Source organism: Carex rostrata, chromosome 15 (genome assembly GCF_964058835.1).
Source record: "Carex rostrata chromosome 15, lpCarRost1.2, whole genome shotgun sequence".
NCBI classification, from domain to species: Eukaryota; Viridiplantae; Streptophyta; class Magnoliopsida; order Poales; family Cyperaceae; genus Carex; species Carex rostrata.
The window spans coordinates 10,569,219-10,590,510 of record NC_135932.1 but is presented as its reverse complement, the minus strand read 5'-3'; the positions used below and the strand labels follow the sequence as shown (position 1 = coordinate 10,590,510).

The window sequence follows — 21,292 nt, the reverse complement described above, 5'->3', positions numbered from 1 at the left end:
TGAAGAAGGTGCCTTGGCTGCCAAGGGGTGCCTTGATGTAGCCTAGCTGTCCAAGAGTAATGGCGTCGATGGATCTTAGCCATGAATCACGCCATATTAATTTCAGTCCTTAAAAGCAGCACATTAATTGAGAATCAGTCATTCATCAAATCTTTTGGACGATATAAATTCGTTTTCTGCAATTTTGTACAACATAAAGGTTGTAGATCTTGGTCCCACCTTTCCAACGCATATTCATATGCTCAAATCGGAGTTGATATGACTCAGCTGTGACCAATCTACTCCAGACGGTCCAGATTTCCAGAGCAAGCTGTAACGGCAATATTTGTACCTCACTTTGTACGAACCTTATGATCATGATCCGTCCAGATTTATGATTTCATTCCTTCATAAATGTTGTAGGTATCGTCGTCTAGGTTTCATATAAATTTAGATCATCTAAATTGGAGTTAGGATGACCGATATATGGTTGAAATACTAACAGCTGTCGGGGCTGTCCAAATCATAGAGATGGACATTTTGGGTTATGTTGGATTGCCATGGGCCCTTGATGCTAAGTTAGGTCCATCTTGGATATTTTATGGTATCTCAAGTAAATTTTAGAGCGCCATACTGCATGTTATATTTTATGTGTCACAATTTTAGGGTAAAACACTTTCTTTTGGGTATTGAACCCAACCTTAGGAATCGTTAGAATACAACCCCCAATTTACTTTTATTGCACTTTACTTTATTTTATTTTCTGAAATTTATTACTAAAGTTTAAGCATAGTAATTAAACACACTCCCTGTGGATCGATACCCGATAATATACTACACGATAGGATTGTATATTTGCAATCTGAACCGAAAGTGTATTTAGGGTTAAAAGGTATATCTCATTGTACTGAAGTTTTTTACCATACCCTTTGGACGTATCAAGTTTTTGGCGCCGTTGCCGGGGAGTATATTTTAATTCTAATTTTTTACTTTACAAATTTATTTTAGATTTTTGTTTTCTTTGTTTGAGAACTAACCTTACTTCTTTTTCAGCTTTCTATGAGCTTTGGGAGAACCCCTTTAGGAACGCTTTATTACGAAGAAGAAGAATACTCAAGCATGGCTACCCAATCCCTACCCATCAACTTCAATAACCACGTAGAGAATCCAGTTTTCGAACAAGACGACCAAAACGCACAAGGCAACCGAGATGATATATCCGTTCATGACGAAAGTTCCCGCGTACGAGTAACACTATCTCCTAACGGGAACCACAACAACCACAACAACAATAACAATAATGGAAACGGAAATGGCCGTAACCGTCAACAAGGCCACCGCTTCGGTTTCATTCCTCATGGCCAAGATCCACGCGACATCAAGCCCTCTCTCATCCACCTACTTGGCCAAAATCAGTTCGGAGGAGCCCTAAATGAAGATCCACATGCTCATTTGGCGGTTTTCGAAGAACATTGTGGCACTTTCGCTCGAGAAGGGGATGATCTAGACAACCTCAAACTCAAATGCTTCTACTTGTCCCTCCAAGACAATGCGAGAACGTGGCTAAGGACCGTCAACCGGGACCATATTGAAACATGGGACGACATAGAGAAGTTATTCTTAGGAAAATACTTTCCTCCATCCAAAACCCAACATTTTCGGACGAAGATCACAACGTTCAAGCAAGCCGAGGGGGAGTCTCTAACTGAGGCATGGGATCGATGGGCGGAGCTCCAACGCTTGTGCCCTAACCATGGCCTTGACATGTGGTTGTTTTTCCAATTCTTTTATGGAGGTTGCACTATAGCTACTAAGACTCATTTAAATTCAGCTGCAGGGGGAAACATGTCACGAATGGATCCGGCACAAGCCACGGCAATGATTGAGGATATGGCGATCAACCAAAGGGAGTGGACGGCCGAGCGAGGGGGACGAGCCCAAACCACATCGGGAATCATGAAGGTCGACGAGGTTACCGCCCTGAGAGCACAAATGGAGGCCTTACAACACCAAATAGCACAAATACATAACGTCAAATCCATGACGAAGAAGGCTCTGTGCGGCATATGTGGTGAGACGACTCATATCACCGCCGATTGCCAAGTCCTTATAGAAGGCAACGAGGTAGAACAAGCGAACGCCATGTTCTATAATCAAGGTAATAAGAGGAACGACCCAATCTACAACAAGGTTAGGCAGAATGATAATTTCAATTCAAATTCATACAACCCTAACACAAGGTGGAACCATCCGAATTTCAAATGGAGGACCGAGAATGACAATTCCAGCCAATTCCAAGGTAATTCTAACCAATACCGGTCGAACCAAAACTCATACCAAGGTCCTTCCCAAAACTCCAAATTAGAAAAGATGATCGAAGACCTTGCACTCTCTCAAAAAGAGAGAGTGAACAAATAAGACGAGTATATCAATTACCAAAGAAACACCAACACGGATGTTTCGGATTCCTTGAGGGAATTGAAGAAGAAGTTTGAGTTCTTAGACACCAAGACCTCAATGCTAGAAACACAAGTTGCACAACAAGCGTCTTCGTCATTCCGACAACAAGGCACACTACCGGGCAAGCCGGACATCAACCCTAGGGAGCAAGCAAAGGCAATAACCTTGAGGAGCGGCACGGGATACGAAGGACCCAAGATGTCCATCATTGAAGAGCAACACCAACCACCAAAGGAGGCACAACAACCCCCAGCTCCTCTCAATGCGGAAACACCGACATCGAAAGAATCTCAAGAACCGGGTAATTTTATCCCGGCAAAGTTAAAACCTACTGAAACTCCTAAGTATATTCCACCACATAGGTTTATACCCTTTCCTCAAAGGTTGGTAAAGCACAAACTTGACCAACAATATGCCAAATTCGCGGAACACCTCAAGAAATTGAATATCACCATCCCTTTTACCGAGGAAATTACTTACATGCCCGCTTATGCAAAATTCTTGAAAGACATACTATCTAACAAAAGATCAATTGAGGAAGTAGGCATAGTATCCCTTAATGAGGAGTGTAGCGCTCTTTTCTTAAACAAGCAACCTCCGAAATTGAAGGACCCCGGGAGTTTTGCAATTCCATGTATAATTGGTGATACCAAATTCGAGAGGTGCCTATGTGATTTGGGTGCAAGTGTGAGCCTTATGCCAAAGACCGTGTATCAAAGGCTCAATCTTGCTGACTTGAAATCCACAAGAATGTCACTACAACTAGCCGATAAGACCGTACGCTACCCCGAGGGGATTGCGGAAGACGTGATTGTTATGATAGGTAAGTTCTTTGTCCCGGTGGATTTTGTGGTAGTTGAAATGGAGGATACCCATACCCCCTCCTATTGGGACGGGATTTTCTAACAACAGCCGATGCAAACATAAGTGTCAAAGAAGGAAAAATATCCTTTGACATTAGAGGCTAAAAGGTAAATTTTCACATGTTTAATGCCATTAAATTCCCTTCAAATGACAATGATTCTATTTGTAAATTGGATGTTTTATATTCAATTTTAGCTACTCATGAGGAGGAAGAGATGGTGAATGAACAACTCGACCCATATCTAGAAGAAACCAGGTCTGAAAATGAGGCAATTGGTGAAAATTTTCCCGAGTGCGGATGGAACACCCGCACTGCAGATGGAATGAGCCGCACTGAGCCCCCTGAAGCTACAGATTTGACTTCCCTAGGCCAGTGCGTCCGCACTGACCATCTAGTGCGGGTCAGCCACCCGCACTCAGCAATTTCTGCTTAGAATTATGAAGTTTCGACCGATTCCCCTGCACCGAAAGTCGAGCTTAAACCACTACCACCTACCCTTCACTATGAATACTTGGGGGAAGATAAAACATACCCGGTGATTGTCAATTCCGAGCTTAACAAAGAACAAACCGAGAAGCTTCTACACGAGCTAAGGCTACATCAGAAGGCAATCGGATACACAATCGATGACCTAACCGGTGTAAGTCCATCCCTTTGCATGCATAGGATCCTAATGGAGGATGACCACAAATCCACCATTGAAGCTCAACGAAGGCTCAATCCGAATCTTAAGGAGGTGGTGAAGAAGGAAATCCTCAAACTACTTGATGCCGGCATCATCTACCCGATTTTCGACTCCAAATGGGTCAACCCGGTCCATGTAGTACCTAAGAAGGGAGGCACAACGGTGGTGAAGGGCGAAGATGACAAAATGATTTCTACGAGAGTAGTCACCGGATGGAGGATGTGCATCGATTACCGAAAACTCAACAATGCAACAAGGAAGGATCACTTCCCTCTACCATTCGTGGATCAAATGCTCGAACGGCTAGCCAATCACACACACTTTTGTTACTTAGATGGGTACAGGGGATTCTTTCAAATCCCCATACACCCCGAGGACCAAGAGAAGACGACTTTTACTTGCCCTTACGATACTTTTGCGTACCGAAGGATGCCGTTTGGTCTATGCAATGCCCCCAGCAACCTTCCAAAGAGGCATGATGGCTATATTTTTCGATCTATTGGAGACTTTCATGGAAGTCTTCATGGATGACTTTTCAGTTTTTGGTATTTCTTTTGATGATTGCTTATCTAACCTAATTAAAGTTTTAGAACGTTGTGAGCAGGTCAATCTAGTGTTAAACTAGGAGAAGTGCCACTTCATGGTGCAAACGGGGGTTGTCCTAGACCACGTTGTGTCTTCCAAAGGCTTAGAAGTCGACAAAGCAAAAGTTGAAGTGATTGAGAAACTACCATATCCAACTTGTGTCAAGGATGTGAGAAGTTTCCTAGGGCATGCCGGGTTCTATCGACGGTTTATCAAGGATTTTTCCAAAATTTGTAAACCTCTTACCAATCTAACTATGAAAGATGCAGAATTTAACTTTGATAAACCTTGCATGAATGCTTTTGATAGGATTAAGAAGGAGCTAATCTCAGCCCCAATACTCCGACCACCTAATTGGGAGATGCCATTCGAGATTATGTGTGATGCAAGCGATTTCGCCGTTGGGGCTGTACTAGGACAAAGGATCGACAACAAGCCACATGTGATCTATTATACGAGCAAGGTCCTAGATGAGGCACAAATGAACTACACAACCACGGAAAAAGAGTTCTTAGCCGTCATATTCACTATCAACAAATTCCGACTCTACTTGGTGGGATCCAAGGTGGTTGTGTACACCGATCATGCGGCAATCTGATACCTTCTAAGAAAAAAGGATGCCAAACCACGCCTAATCTGATGGATTCTTCTACTCCAAGAGTTCGACCTAGAAATAAAGGATAAGAAGGGAACCAAAAATTCAGTGGCGGACCATCTCTCACGCCTTACCATTGAATCGAAAGAGGAGGACATGCCCATTGATGATTCATTCTTAGACGAACAACTATGTGCAGTCAACAACCTCGAGGCGCCATGGTATGCGGATTTTGTCAACTACCTTACATGCGGTATAATACCTCCATGTCTAACTTATCAACAACGGAAAAAATTCTTTTCGGATGCAAAAAATTACTTTTGGGATGAACCGTTGTTGTTTAAGTTAAGGGTGGATGGTATCCATAGAAGGTGTGTATCCCGAGAGGAAACCGAACAAATTCTTCATTGTTGCCACTCATCCGCCTATGGAGGACACGCTTCAACCGATAAAACCGCCACCAAAGTTCTACAAGCAGGGTTCTTTTGGCCCACACTCTTTCAAGACGCAAGGGAGTATGTGCTTAGGTGCGACAAATGTCAAAGAATCGGGAACATATCAAGAAGACATGCAATGCCCCTAAACGCCATACTAGAAGTCGAATTATTTGATGTTTGGGGGATCGACTTTATGGGTCCCTTTCCGAGTTCTTGCAACAACAAATACATACTTGTGGCGATAGATTACGTGTCAAAATGGGTAGAAGTCGAGGCTAGCCCAACCACCGACTCCGCCGTGGTAAGAAAACTCTTTAAAAAGATTATTTTTCCTAGGTTCAGAGTGCCCCGAGTGGTGATAAGTGATGGTGGATCTCATTTCATCAACCGCCAATTTGACGCTCTACTACTCAAGTATGGAGTCAAGCACAAGGTGGCCACACCATACCATCCACAAATGAGCGGCCAAGTCGAGGTGTCTAACCGTGAGATAAAAAGCATCCTCCAAAAGGTGGTGAATACATCAAGGAAGGATTGGTCACTCAAATTAGACGAATCACTTTGGGCATACCGAACCGCTTTCAAAACACCCATAGGTATGACTCCTTTCAAACTTGTGTATGGAAAAACGTGCCATTTGCCGGTTGAGTTTGAGCATAAAGCTTATTGGGCGATAAAAACCCTAAACCTCGATATGAGGGCCGCCGGTGAGAAAAGGATCCTCAACCTACACGAATTGGAGGAATTACACCTCAATGCGTACGAAAATGCCAAACTATAAAAGGAGAAGACGAAGAGATGGCACGACAAATGCATAATAAGGCGAGAATTTAAGGAGGGAGATACGGTTTTATTGTACAACTCAAGACTCCAACTCTTTCTGGGAAAGTTAAGATCAAGATGGACCGGGCCATACAAGGTAAAAAAGGTGTTCAACCATGGCGCAATTGAAATTTTGAGCAATAAAAGCGGACCATTCAAGGTGAATGGGCATCGCCTCAAACATTTTAATTATGCAAGTACAATAGGCGAGGAAGAAAGGTTTCGCTTGGATGATCCCCAACCTCAATAGTGAGCACGAATCATGTCGAGCTCACGACGTAAAATTGAGCGCTTCTTGGGAGGCAACCCAAGGTTTTTCTTTACTTTCTGCAATTTATTTTTACTTAATTTACTTTCCAATTTTCGAAATTTACAATTAACTAACCTTGGAAGACTTTGCCGACGAAAAAATGTTAAAATTTCCTCCAATGCGGATGGAGCACCCGCACTACGGATGGGATGAGCCGCACCCGAGGTAAGCTTTTCAATTTTTTTCCAAAATTCAAAATTTTTTTGTCGGTGTGGATGGAGCATCCGCACCCGTGCATCTCTTTAAACCCGCTCCTTCTCCATTTTTTTCGCGCCTTTTTGTTTTCTCAACTCAAAACTCCGATTTTCTCTCTTCTAAACCCGAAAACTTCCTCCTCTATCACTTTCTTCTTCTCCTCTCCCTTCTCCACTATCTTTCTCTTCCCCTTCTCCCTATTTCTTCTCCAAAACCCGAGTTCAACTTCTCTCAAGCCAATCAAGCGGGATTTTCGCTAAAACTCGGATTTCTTCATATTTTCTTGGAATTTTCGCGATCTACAACTAGGTTTGATGTTTCCTTACCCTTAATTTCATTTATTTATAGTTAGATCTGTGAAATGGTACCAAAAATCAAAGAAATTGACCAAAATTGGAAAAAACGGTTAAAACCACCCTAGTGCGGATGGGTCCACCCGCACTCATGCCAGTGCGTCCGCACCAACCTTGTAAAACCCAAACAAAATCTGGTTAAGTCCCCAGTGCGGATCAACCAACCGCACTGCGGATGAAAGTGCATCCGCACTAGGCTCGGGAAAAACTATAACTGAGCCACATTGAACCAAGTGCGGGTGAGGCCACCCGCAGTGCGGATTGAAACCACCCGCACTGATCCCCAAATACATCAAATTCTTCGTAATTTTAACTCATTCCATTTTTTTGCAGTTAAGATGGCGACAAGGGCATCTAAGCGTGCAAGGAGCGGCAAGGGAAAGGGTCAACAAAGCAATCCATCCATTCCATATCCACCCGCCTTGGAGTTGAATGCTAACCAACAACTCCGGAAGATCGCGCTCGAGACCCATAGAACTCTCGAACCATCTCGATGGATCTGTCGGTTTGCTCTTGATCAGTTGGGACTCACCGACACGGTTCAAATGCTCACCGACCGCCTTGGATTGTGGGAATTCCTATGTGACGAGGTCGACACTTACTGAGCCATCACCATCGAATTCCTATCCTCCTACGAATTTGATCGGGCCTCCAGAACCATGAGCTTCAACCTTGGGGGCCATTATGTATCATTACACACCACCGAGCTACTGGAGTTATTCGACTTAAGCCGAGACAATTTGGACCAAATGCGAACTACCCTCGGATTCTTCCATGACATGAATGAGCACCAATTTCGCCTCCTAATGATGGATGATGTCCTCAATGATCAGCGGGTTAAGAACATCTCTCACCCGGCGATTCGTTATCTCCAACGGGTACTTTCTCACACTCTTTTTGCTCGAGGGGAGACCACTTCGGTCTTCAACGAAGGGGAGATGACCTATATTTGTAGCATGCTTCGACGTAACAATGGGGAGATGGTGTATATGCCACACATCACCTACAACCGTGCCAAACACATCAAAACTGTGGCTAACAACATTCAACCAGGCGGTGTAGTGCGGTATAATTACAAAGATTGCTCGAGTACTACACATACCAACCGGAGATGATGTAGTACCAGGTTACACTTTTGTAGACCTTGAAGGATTAGTGAGAGCAAGGCTTATCCGATACGATAATGCCCAAGAAGCATGGATAAATCTGGCAGTGAACAATATCCGGCACCGTTTGCCTCTCCAAACTAGCCTCGACCCGATGAACTACCCCCACATGGAAGATTGTCGATCCTCCACTTGCCCCACAAGAACAACCACCACAGCCACCAGTTATTGACCAAGCTCCACAACAAGTCCACCCCGATGCAGCTACACAAGGAGGAATAACAATGCAGCAAATGTGGGACTTCATGCAAATCATGCAGACTTCCATCAACAACCTCAACCTTAACATCAACATCCGCATGGATGCGTTTGATCAACGTATGGATGAGGTGGAGACCCATGCCGCAGCAGCTTACCACTATGCCCGTAAGGGATTCATGAGCAACAATCCTAACTATGAGGATGATCCACCGACACCGCCTCACCAAAGAAGGGCTGCTCGAAGGATGGAGGCAGAGTTGGCAAGACAATGCGCCGAGGAAGCGGCCGTTCAAGCCGCACAAGAAGCAGAGGCGGCTGCAGCTCAACAAGGTGATGGAGAGGAAGAGGAGCCTATGGATGACATGGATGCGGAGGATTGATCGCGCACACCACCACCACCTCTATCTAGACCAGAATATCGTGTTTTTTCTCATTTACTTTTGTTTATTTTTATGCATTGGGGACAATGCTTAATTTAAGCTTGGGGGATGGGAACAAATTGTTTATTTTTGTGTTTATTTTTTCAGAATTTTAGGATTTATAACCTTGTTTTTTACTTGACCATGATTAGGATTTGTGATTTTGAACTTGAATGATTGAAAATGCGAATTTGTCAATATGTTTTACTAGGTTATGAAAAATAGAGTCTTGCATAATTGAACTTAATTGTTTGAAAATGCATAAAGTATAAAATCATGTTTAATTTTTGTGTTAAAAGTTCGCAAAAATAAAACCTTTGATAAATTTGAGTGATTGACGGAAACTAGATATTTTGATGCGAATTTTAACGAGTTTTTAGTAATACTCTAGAAATAATTACAAATAACCCCATACTTTGGCGAAAAACTTTGTGGAAATAAAGGTTTAAGAAAATGAAAACTTAGGGATTTAAATTTTTTTGAAAATACGACTTGTTTGTGAAAAATGAATTTAGAAAGATCAGGATATCCATAGGTATGATTCAATGCCTAAGGATGTGTGTATTCATGATATTTTGCAAAAATATTGAAAAAATGTTTAAAATTGAAAATTTTTAGAAAAGAGATTCTGCTTGCTTATGTTACGGCGACATGACATACTTGTAGCAATAAATCATTGACACTTTGCTCCGCTAGTTTGCCCGATAAAGTGACCGGGTTCGCACTAAACATGTGAGTTCGTGTCATGAAAGGATTGAACCAAGAGCAATGCAAAATGCACTTTTGAATTAAAACGGTTAGGTATGGTTAACTACTTATAACTAACCGGTTTTGTTCTAAGGATAAAGAATTATAGTGTCATAGAATAAAAAGCAATAAAAGAAGAAAGGAATTTTGCAAATATCAACACACGAAGTCCGCGAATTTCTAGCCTAAGCTTGTTTCAAGCTTGGGGGATTTTTGAAAGAATTTTCACAAAATAAGTATGAAGTTTTCATAATAAGTTTAGATGTTCGAAGTTTACAAATTCTAAGTCTTTAAGGAAGTAGAAGTTAGAGTAAGCAAATTGTGGGGTGAAGCATGATTAACCAAGGGTTGCACTTTAGATTTGTAAAAATTTACATTGAGATTTTTAAATTTTGTCAAGATCATACAAATTTTTCGAAAGTTCGAGAAATGTATACTTGATATAGGGTTAAATTAAAGATCGAATTCTAGTTTAAGTTTAGATGTTGCTTGGGGACAAGCAATGTTCAAGCTTGGGAGATTTTGATAAGCATAAATTATATACACATTTCATCTAGATTTTATCATAAAATAACCTCAAATATCTTGTATTTTTTAATATAAAGTGATTAAAATACACCTGAAATCAAGTTACTGCGGTTATTTGGCTTTTCATTGCAAGAAATGATGACAAATGGCGAAAATACCCCTCAGTGCGGATCAACCACACGCACTGCAGATCAATGCAGCCGCACTGAGTACTTAGCCGCATTTTCAACATCCAAGCGCTGCGCAGGAAATTTTCCCGAGCCTAGTGCGGATGAGCCCAGCTGCACTCACTACTTGGCCGATTTCAGAAACTTCACAAAAGCATTATCCACACGCAGTGCGAGTCATCCATCCGCAGTTCCACCCGCACTCAAATAATTCGCATAAGTTAAATAAGGAAACTTAGACTCAGTGTGGGTGAGACCATACGCAGTGCATATCAACCATCCGCACTGGACCCGCAGAAAGCCAAATTTACACAGTTTCAACACGGTTTCTATTTTTGGCGCTTCATAGACGTGTTTTGACAACCAAATATGGACAAGGCATCCTGGGAAACAATCCAAATATAGCACCCACTAACTCCACTTCCTAGGCTCTTAATTGGGCATGATCCTTGGCTATAAAAGAGGAGGTTCATTCCCATTCAAAATCATTCATTATCTTATTCTCTATCTCCACACACACAATACTTAGTGATAAATTCTGAAGTAAGGAAAGCTTTCAAGCAAGGAGAAGAAGGGTTTCTTGAGCAAGATTCGGCAAGATTGAGGATTTTGATCCAATAAAGGGTGTAATCATTTCTTTATTTCATTTCTTCTTACTTTGCCAACTTTTTGTAATTGATCTCTCTAAGAGAGAAGAGTTCTCTCTCTAGGGGTTTAGGTCAATGCATGAACTTGTTTAATTTTATTTTATTCGGTTATTTGTTTTAATTATGATTGTTTTATGGGATTTGATTGTTAATTTCTGTGATTTAATCATTTGTGTTAATTACATAGTTAGTACTTGAATTGTAGTATCCCGTTTTGGATTCGAAAGAACCAAAATTGACTGTGATCAATAGGATAGTACCAAATTATGAATGCAAATACCCTAGATTTAGATTAAGATTGTAACCAATTTAATCTAAGCCAGAACTATAGAAATTAAGGTTAGGGACTTGGTGAAGAACCTAACCGTGAAGTCAAACCCTAATTAGGACATCTCAAATTGAGTCAGGTATTGGTATCATGAACTTAATTGAGAAGTACCAATATTTGAGGAGATGAGAGACTAACAAGAGCTCAATGGGTCTAGGTAGCTAGGGTGAGGGACCTAATCGAGAAGTCTGAATTACCTAGGCATGTTATTAATTTACGAAAGTAACCCTTAATAACATATTAGGTTAGAAACCTCGTCAAATCATACATGAATTCAAACAAATACCGAATTAATAGAGTTAGCAAGGGATTGTAGACCAGAGACCTCTAGATCTCTAAATCTTGAAAGCAAATCAATTTCTTTCTTTTACTTTTATTTACAATTATTGTTTCAAATTCCTTTCTTTTGGGTATTGAACCCAACCTTAGGAATCGTTAGAATACAACCCCCAATTTACTTTTATTGCACTTTACTTTATTTTATTTTCTGAAATTTATTACTAAAGTTTAAGCATAGTAAATAAACACACTCCATGTGGATCGATACCCGATAATATACTACACGATAGGATTGTATACTTGCAATCTGAACCGAAAGTGTATTTAGGATTAAAAGGTACATCTCATTGTACTGAAGCTTTTACCATACCCTTTGGACGTATCAATATCTGACGAGATCTTGATTGATTCACCTTCCATCCTTGGTTGCTTGCTCCCCAAGTCACAAAATAGCCATAAATAAGGGGGAGGCAGTAGGAGGAAGGGGATCTCTCCTCTTTGGAAGTGATCTTTACACAACCACCATTATTCTTCACTTTGTTTCGAGGGTTTAGAAGGAGGAGGCTCGGCAGGAAGCTTGTCTTCATCGGGTTTTATCATTTCATTATGAACTCTCTTTTCATCACTTGTTTTATTTGTTTTTTTATCATGTCTGAGTAGTTTATTTAGTTTCTAGGGTTACGATGTAGTCGGATACTCTGTTTTATTATGCATGTTGTTTGAATTTGTGTTTATTTGTTTGAGTACTATTTTAATTGCTTAGTTGAAATTGTTTGAATGATTCTTGTTGTCTACTGTTAGATGTCTATAACATCTTTTCTAGTATTTTGGCCTTAATGTTTCTTGCAATGAAACTAAGTATCTGAGGTAGGATTTCGAGCCGTGAGGCGAGACCAAATAGTAATTGAGAGGTGAACTTTTTCATTATTCGAGAGATAATGGATGCCTTTAGTAAACCTGACAAATAACTTAGGTTGAATACCAATAAACGAGAGTTTAGAGTTGGAAACCTAAGAAGGTAAAATTGCATTTCTGTTACCAAGTTTATTAAGCCAACAAACGAGAGTTGAGGTTTAGGAACATTAGGTACGGTCAGTAGAACCTTACACAAAGAAACAACGCAGAAACAGAAGCATGCTGAATTAACTCGAGGCCCACGCACGTAGAAGTGACGCAGCCCGCGTCTGGTGCTAAGAGGCAGAGTTGAAGATGAAATCTGAAACCCTGGAAACGCCTTTTTATTATTGATTTAAACCAAGTTTATTTTCTTCCTTGTAGTTAATTACTGTTGTTGAACTATTTTGGAAACATAAATACCCAAACCAACTTTTCTCACTTCTAGTCTTTATATCTGATTTAAAACCAAACTTTACTTTCTGTCATTTATTTCTCTCAATTGAACTTAGGAAATTAAACAAACCAAATCAACCTTTTCAAACTTCTAGTACCTAATTAACTTAAGTAGAGTCCAATTTATATTTGAACCGTCCTGTAGATCGATACCTGATTTTACTACACGATAGGATTGTGCACTTGCAGTCCTAATCGGAAGTTAACTCAAGGTTTAAAAGGTATAGCTTGCTATACTGAAACTTTGTGATACACTTTTGTGCGAACAGTTACCAACGTTTTGGATTCCTTCTGCGTTTGATCAAGTTGTGCTGAAAACGTTATAACGTTTTACCAAAGTTTTAGTAACGTTTGTCCCTGTTTAAACAGCCTCAAACTTACTTTACCAAGCTTCTGATTTTACAATTTGTGTTCTTGATAAGAAACTTCGCCTGTGTAGTTTCTGCACAGTCTGTCCCAAGCCAGGATAAAGGAGGAGGGTTCGTGATAGGCTTGGCGAGCCAGCGGTAAAAAACCAGCCATTCTCTTATGAAATGAAACCCATAGATATTTCGTTGGGGCGTAACCTCATAGCGACGCGCCATATCGGAACCCAGGTGTGGTGTTAAATGAGCAAGGGTCGGGTCGTCACCTCATTAGTGGCGTGCGCGCTACATCGGCGCCCGAATGTAGTGATAAATGAGCAAGGGTCTTTGCACCTTACTCGACGGGTGCGGGGGGCAAGGAAGCTAGCCGAGGAAAGTAGGATTAGTTTAGGTAGTTCGAATGTAGGGACTTTAACAAGTAAGCTAAGAGAGATAGTTGATACTGCGATTAGGAGACGTGTAAATATCTTATGCGTTCAGGAGGCGAAGGAGGTGGAGGATACAGGCTTCAAACTATGGTATACAGGAAAAGAGAGAAACAAGATTGGGGTGGGCATCTTAGTTGATAAGAGCCTCAAGAACGGAGTTGTCGACGTTAGGAGACAAGGGGATAGGATCATTCTAGTTAAGTTGGTAGTTGGGGATAAGGTTTTGAACGTCATTAGTGCGTATGCCCCACAAGTAGGTTTAAGTGAGGCTACCAAGAAGGAATTTTGGGAAGATCTTGATGGCATGGTTAGAGGGGTGCCTAGTAGTGAGAAACTTTTCATAGGAGGAGATTTTAACGGCCATGTTGGTACAACTAGTGGGGGATTTGAGAGGGTGCATGGAGGTTTTGGATATGGCGATAGGAACCAAGAAGGAGAAGAGATCTTGAATTTCGTCGTAGCTTATGACCTCATGTTAGCTAACACCTTCTTTAGAAAGAGACAATCCCGTATAGTTACCTTCAGTAGTGGTCAACACTCTAGTCAGATCGATTTTGTCCTTACTAGGAGAGAGGACAAACGAGCTTGCGTAGATTGTAAGGTGATACCTGGAGAATGTGTTGTTTCACAACACCAGCTTCTGGTATCCGATTTTCATCTTTGGATACGTGTTCAGCAGGACAAAGGCGCCAGAATCACAAGGACAAAATGGTGGAAGCTCAACGGGGACGCCTCACGGGTGTTTAAGGATAGGGTGATTGGAGAAGGGGCATGGAACATAGAAGGAGAAGCAAATCGCATGTGGGAGGAGATGGCAACTTGCGTTCGAAAGGTGGCTATGGAGGTGTTTGGAGTGACAAGAGGAAATAAACGAGAACCTAAAGATACTTGGTGGTGGAACGAGGACATGCAAAAGGCTATCAAGGAGAAAAAGGAATGCTACAAATGCTTGCATCATCACAGGAGTGAGGACAACATTCAAAAGTTCAAAGCGACAAAAAAGAACGCAAAGAAGGCGGTGAGTGAAGCAAGGGGTCGTGCGTATGACGATCTATATCAGAAGCTAAGTATGAAAGAGGGCGAAAAGGACGTCTATAGGATAGTTAAACTCCGCGAGAGGAAGACGAGAGACTTTAATCAAGTTAAATGCATTAAGGACGAGAATGGTGAACTTCTGGTGAAGGATGACGAGATAAATAATAGATGGAGAGCATACTTCGACAAGCTATTCAATGGAGAGGATGATAGCACCACGATCGAGTTGGATGACACTTTTGATGACACCAACAGAAGATTTGTTCGGAGAATTCAAGAGTCTGAGGTGAAGGAGGCGTTAAAAAGGATGAAAGTATGCAAGGCGTTGGGGCCTGATAACATCCCTATCGAGGTATGGAGGTGCCTTGAAGACGTAGGAGTAGCTTGGCTAACTCAATAGCATTTTCAGATTAAACAAGATGCCTGACGAGTGGAGGAGAAGCATATTAGTACCAATCTTCAAGAATAAGGGAGATATTCAAAGTTGTACAAATTATAGAGGAATTAAGCTTATGAGTCATACAATGAAGCTTTGAGAGAGAGTCATCGAGCATCGCTTAAGAAAAGTTACAAGCGTTACGAAGAACCAATCTGGTTTCATGCCTGGGAGGTGACCACGGAGGCGATTTTCTTGACGAGACAACTTATGGAGAGATATAGGGAGAAGAAGAAGGATCTACACATGGTATTTATTGACTTGGAAAAAGCGTACGACAAAGTACCGAGGAATGTTATGTGGTGGGCTCTTGAAAAGAAGAAAGTTCCAACAAAGTATGTTACCCTCATCAAGGATACGATGATGTTGTGACTAGTGTCAGAGCATGCAATAGCGAAACCAATGACTTTCCTCTTAAGATAGGACTACATCAAGGGTCAGCTTTGAGCCCCTACATTTTTTCCCTAGTGATGGACGAAGTTACAAGGGACATACAAGGGGAGATCCCTTGGTGTATGCTCTTTGCTGATGATGTGGTGCTAATCGACGAGAGTAAGATAGGAGTTGATAGGCAACTAGAGCTGTGGAGACAAATTCTAGAATCGAAGGGTTTTAGACTTAGTAGGACTAAAACCGAGTATATGAGGTGCGAGTTCAGTGGTGTCCGGTCAGATGATGGAGATGTCACTTTGGCTGAACAAGTAGTGCCTAGGAAGGACACCTTTCGATATTTAGGGTCGATGTTGCAGAGTGATGGTGAGATTGATGAAGATGTTAGTCATAGGATTCGAGCGGGGTGGGTCAAATGGCGACAAGTATCTGGCATTCTATGTGACAGAAAAGTTCCCCAAAAGCTCAAAGGCAAGTTCTACAGGACGGCTATCAGACCTGCGATATTATATGGTGCAGAATGTTGGGCTACTAAAAGGAAACATGTTCAGAAGATAAGTGTAGCAGAGATACGTATGTTGCGTTGGAGTTGTGAGCATACAAGACGGGACCGCATCAAAATGATGATATACGTGACAGACTTGGGGTATCACCGATTGAAGAGAAGATCATCCAAAATCGTTTGAGATGGTTTGGACATCTCCAAAGGAGGCCTCTTGAAGCACCGGTGCGTACTGGAATTATAAGGTGTATCGAAAACACAAGGAGAGGCAGAGGTCGTCCACGATTGACATGGGACGAAGTAGTAAAAAGAGACTTGAAGGAGTGGAATATAACTAAGGAGTCGGTTTCGGACAGGAGCGCGTGGAAGCTAGTGATCCACGTACCAGAACCATGACCTAGTGCTGGTTAGGGATTATTTAGATATAGTATTATAGGTCTTAGGTCATAGGAGTAGGAAGTTGGAGTCTATGATGTAAGCTAGGACTTTGACCTCTACGATTAGGTAGAATATAGTTAATATTAGTATTAGTATTATTACTATCACTTTCACTTTTACTTTTATTTTTATTACTTTTATTTTATGACTACTTTATTATTACTTATCTTTATTGTTTGAGTGTGATTGGGTTTCATTTCTAGCCTACCCCAACTCGTTTGGGACTAAAGGCTTGGTTGTTGTTGTGTTGTTGTTGTTGTTGTGTTCTTGATAAGAGTCTTCATGATTTCTTCAGTCCAAGTATTCCATAATGCAATTCCATTTGACTTGAACCTACATATCTTTCAAAAATAGAAGAAATCATAAAATTCAATAATTGTATGTTTTTTGCAAATTAGTCAAATAGACGAAAAAGATTATTGCACGAACAACAATCTCCCCCTTTTGACGATTTGCAAAAACATAACAACAATCTCCCCCTTTTGACGATTTGCAAAAACATAAAATGCGAGTAAGTGCATAATTCGAAAAAAAAACTTTTTTATTTTTATTTTTGCATGTCTAGCAATTTATTCCAATTTCTCCCCCTTTTTGGAAATCAACGAAATGGAGAAAAATTAAAACTAATTTAAGGTGCTCCCCCTCAAAATATGCACTCCCCCTCAATTTAGCAATATAATCTCTATAAATCATAAATGAAAAATAATTGAGGGTATACTCTAAACAATTTTCATGACAATTTACAATTCCATTTCAATTCGCAAATGTTAGAATAGGGATTGTCAATCAACATATAAATTCATGCATATCAACATATATATATATATATATGCTAATGTGCTTTCGGTAGCATATGGGTCGAAATACACACGGTCCAAATTTGAAATTTCAAAATTCAAAAAGTCGATCTGAACCGTTCATCTTGTTCTCCATATTAATATGTGCTTGGAGACCAAATTTTACATTTTTCTGAATTTTTTTACTATTTATTAAGCCACTTGGAAAATTGCTGATCCAACGGTGGCTTAACAAAACAGTAAAACCGTTGAATTAGCGATTTTCAAAGTGGCTTAATAAATAGTAAAAAAATTCAGAAAAATGTAAAATTTGGTCTCCAAACACATATTAATATGGAGAACAAGATGAACGGTTCAGATCGACTTTTTGAATTTTGAAATTTCAAATTTGGACCGTGTGTATTTCGGCCCATATGCTACCGAAAGCACATTAGCCTATCTCTCTCTCTATATATATATATATATATAACCAATTCAATTCATGCATTTCAAGTAATTCAATACAACTTGTCAAGGCTCCAAGATATCCAATTGTACATATGCAACAATTTTGCAATTCAATCCTTGACAAGTTATCAATTCATGCAATACATTTAAAAATTTCTACATCTCATGCATATCCACATCAAATACCAAATATCCAATAAATTCTATCAATTCAATCAATTCAAGCATGTCAAGCAATTCAAGCATTTCAAGCATATCACACAATTAACATTTTGCATTTAAACCCTTAAATCATCCAAAATGCATAGAATTAACAATTTTAGCAACTTAGACCCTAAAATCATCCACAATTCACCAATTTAATCAACATAAGCAATTAAAACAATTCAAAACACAAATTAATCCTAATTAAAGTTCAAATTAAATATGCAACAAAAGATAGAAGTTCATGCATAGCAACTAAAATTAGTTAAAAAAAATTTTAAAACTAAAGTTTGAGAAGTTTTTTTTTTTAAATTAGAACTAATCGTCATGCATGTCATTGTTGCCCGCATCCACATCTGCAAGTTCCTCCTTGTTACCATCATCCTCAAGAATTCTCTTCATCATGGAGGTCATCAAGCTCTTCATCTTCATTTCCACCTTATTGAGGTTGAGATGCCGAGGTGCTTTCAACACCGTATTAATTGATGAATCGTTGTGTGAGACTTGATTGAGATTCACGGAGCAATTGAATTTCCTTGTAATTACGGTCGACTCTTAGTCGGACTTGCCTCAACTCCCTTCTCATATCTTGACTATCAAGCCGTTGAGCATACATCTCACGGCAAAGAAATTCCATTTGGGCTTCGGGTCCATGTGGGAGTACAAATTGACCCCTGGAAGGCATTGCAAAAGGTGGAGGATTGACCGGTGGGACTTGTTCTTGGTTCACTTATTGTGGACCTTCTTCGGGATCTCAATATTGGTTTGGTGTGGCATTTTCCGCGTTTATCCAAGAATTTATGTCCCTTTGATTGGGTGAAAAGTGCCGTAGACTCAAATTGGAATATTGTTGGACCCAACCAATCTTTGTCAAGTGATCAACCAAATGAATTGGATTTTCAAATTGTTGGTCCTCGGGTATTACAATCCCATTTGCCCGAATGATTACATGGATTAGGTTGGCATAAGGCAACAAAGCTACCTTGTTGTCTTTCATGTTCTATTGGTTGTTTTTCATGTTTTACTGGGTGTGTTTCATCTTCTTCTAGTTGTGTTTTATTTTTATTTTTTTATTGTATTTCATCTTCTTCTAATTGTCTTTCATCTTGTACTAGTTATTTTTCATGTTCTTCTAGTTGTTTTTCATTTACAACTTGTTGTATTTCATCTTCGTCTAGTTGTCTTTAATCTTGCACTGGTTGTCTTTCATCTTCTACTGGTTGTATTTCATCATCTTCAAGTTATTTTTCATGTTCTTCTAGTTGTCTTTCATCTTCTATTAGTTGTTTTCATCTTGTAGTGATTGTCTTTCATATTATAATAGTTGTTTTTCATCTACTACTGGTTGTATTTCATCTTCTTTAAGTTGTCTTTCATGTTTTACTAGTTGTCTTTCATCTTTTTTTAGTTGTCTTTCATTTTGTATTTATTCTTTTTTATGTTTTATTGGTTATCTTTCATCTACTACTGGTAGTATTTCATTTTCTTCTAGTTGTATTTCATCTTCTTCTATGAACTTTTCAATATTATAATGTTTGTTTTTCATGTTCTATTGGCTATCTTTCATCTACTATTAGTTGTATTTCATCTTCTTATAATTGTTTCATCTACTTCTTGTTGTCTTTCATCCTGTACTAGTTGTCTTTCATGTTCTACTAGTTATCTTTCATCTAGTATTGTTTGTATTTCATATTCTTCTAGTTGTTTTTCATCTTCTTCAAGTTGTATTTCGTCTTCTACTAGTTGTTTTTCATCTTCTACTATTTTTTTTCATCTTTTTTTTTTCATCATATATTAGTTGTCATCTTCTACTAGTTGTCTTTCATCTTCTACTGGTTGTCTTTTATGTTTTTCTAGTTGTCTTACATCTTTTTTAGTTATCTTTCATCTTCTACTAGTTGTTTTTATTTTTCTTTTAGCTGTCTTTCGTCTTTTACTAATTATATTTCATCTTCTACTAGTTTTTTTTCATCTTCTTCTATTTATTTTTCATCTTTTTTCAGTTGTCTTTCATATTATATTAGTTATTTTTCATCTTCTATTAGTTGTCTTTTATCTTGTATCGGTTGTTTTTCATGTACTTCTAGTTATATTTCATCTTCTTCTAGTTGTATTTTATTTTCAATTAGTTTGTTTTTCATGTACTTCTAGCTATCTTCCATCTTCTTCTAGTTGTATTTTATCTTCAATTAGTTTTTTTTCTATCTTCTTCTAGTTATATTTCATTTTTTACTAGTTGTCTTTCATGTTCTACCAGTTGTCTTTCATTTTCTTCTAGTTGTATTTGATATTGTACATGTTGTCTTTCATTTTCTTCTAGTTATATTTCATCTTCTTCTATTTGTCCTTCATCTTGTACTAGTTTTCTTTCATATTCTTTTGGTTGTCTTTCGTCTTCCACTAGTTATTTATCATGTTCTTCTAATTGTCATTCATGTTTTACTGGTTGTTTTTCATGTTCTACTGGTTGTTTTTCATCTACTTTTAGTTGTATTTCATCGTCTTCTAATTGTCTGTTATCTTGTATTGGTTGTCTTTCATGTTTTACTGGTTATCTTTCATCTTCTTCTAGTTGTTTTTCATCTTCTACTAGTTATCTTTCATTTTCTTCTATTGTCTTTCATCTTGTACTTGTTGTCTTTCATATTCTACTGGTTGTTTTTCATGTTCTACAAGTTGAATTTCATCTACAACTGGTTGTATTTCATCTTTTTCAAGTTGTCATTTATCTTGTACTTGTTGTTTTTAATCTAGTAATTGTATTTCATTTTCTTATAATTGTCTTTAATCTTGTAGTGGTGTTCGGCAACCCCTCCTTAAGTCTCCTTAGACTTTATTTAGACTCCTTAGAAGCTTAATCCGTTCGAACAACCTCTCCTTAGTGAAGATTAACTTTTGCTCATTTTGCCCAAATTCCTAAGCTTAAGCTCCTCTTGCCCCAATTCTTAAGGCACAATTTCTCTTGGATTAAGCTTCCTTTGCATCTTTTTTGCCTACTTATCACATTTTTCTTAATCCGATTCTACCGAACAAGTGCTCCTTAGCTCCACTTAAAAGTTAATCCCTGATGTGGTGCTGAACACCCCCGTACTAATTATCTTTCTTGTTTTACCCTCATTAATCAAATGTCTG

At 39.3% G+C, this 21,292-nt stretch overlaps 1 protein-coding gene and 1 pseudogene across 1 annotated transcript; both read left to right on the top strand.

The window, feature by feature from the left end:
* Positions 1-13,726: 13,726 nt before the first annotated feature.
* On the top strand, positions 13,727-15,346 carry LOC144566019 (uncharacterized). The gene has a single exon (XM_078315875.1). The coding sequence runs from the start codon at positions 13,727-13,729 to the stop codon at positions 15,344-15,346; it is 1,620 nt and encodes a 539-aa protein (XP_078172001.1).
* Positions 15,347-15,630: 284 nt separating this feature from the next.
* LOC144566018 (uncharacterized) lies at positions 15,631-16,670 on the top strand (annotated as a pseudogene).
* The last annotated feature ends 4,622 nt before the right edge of the window (positions 16,671-21,292 follow it).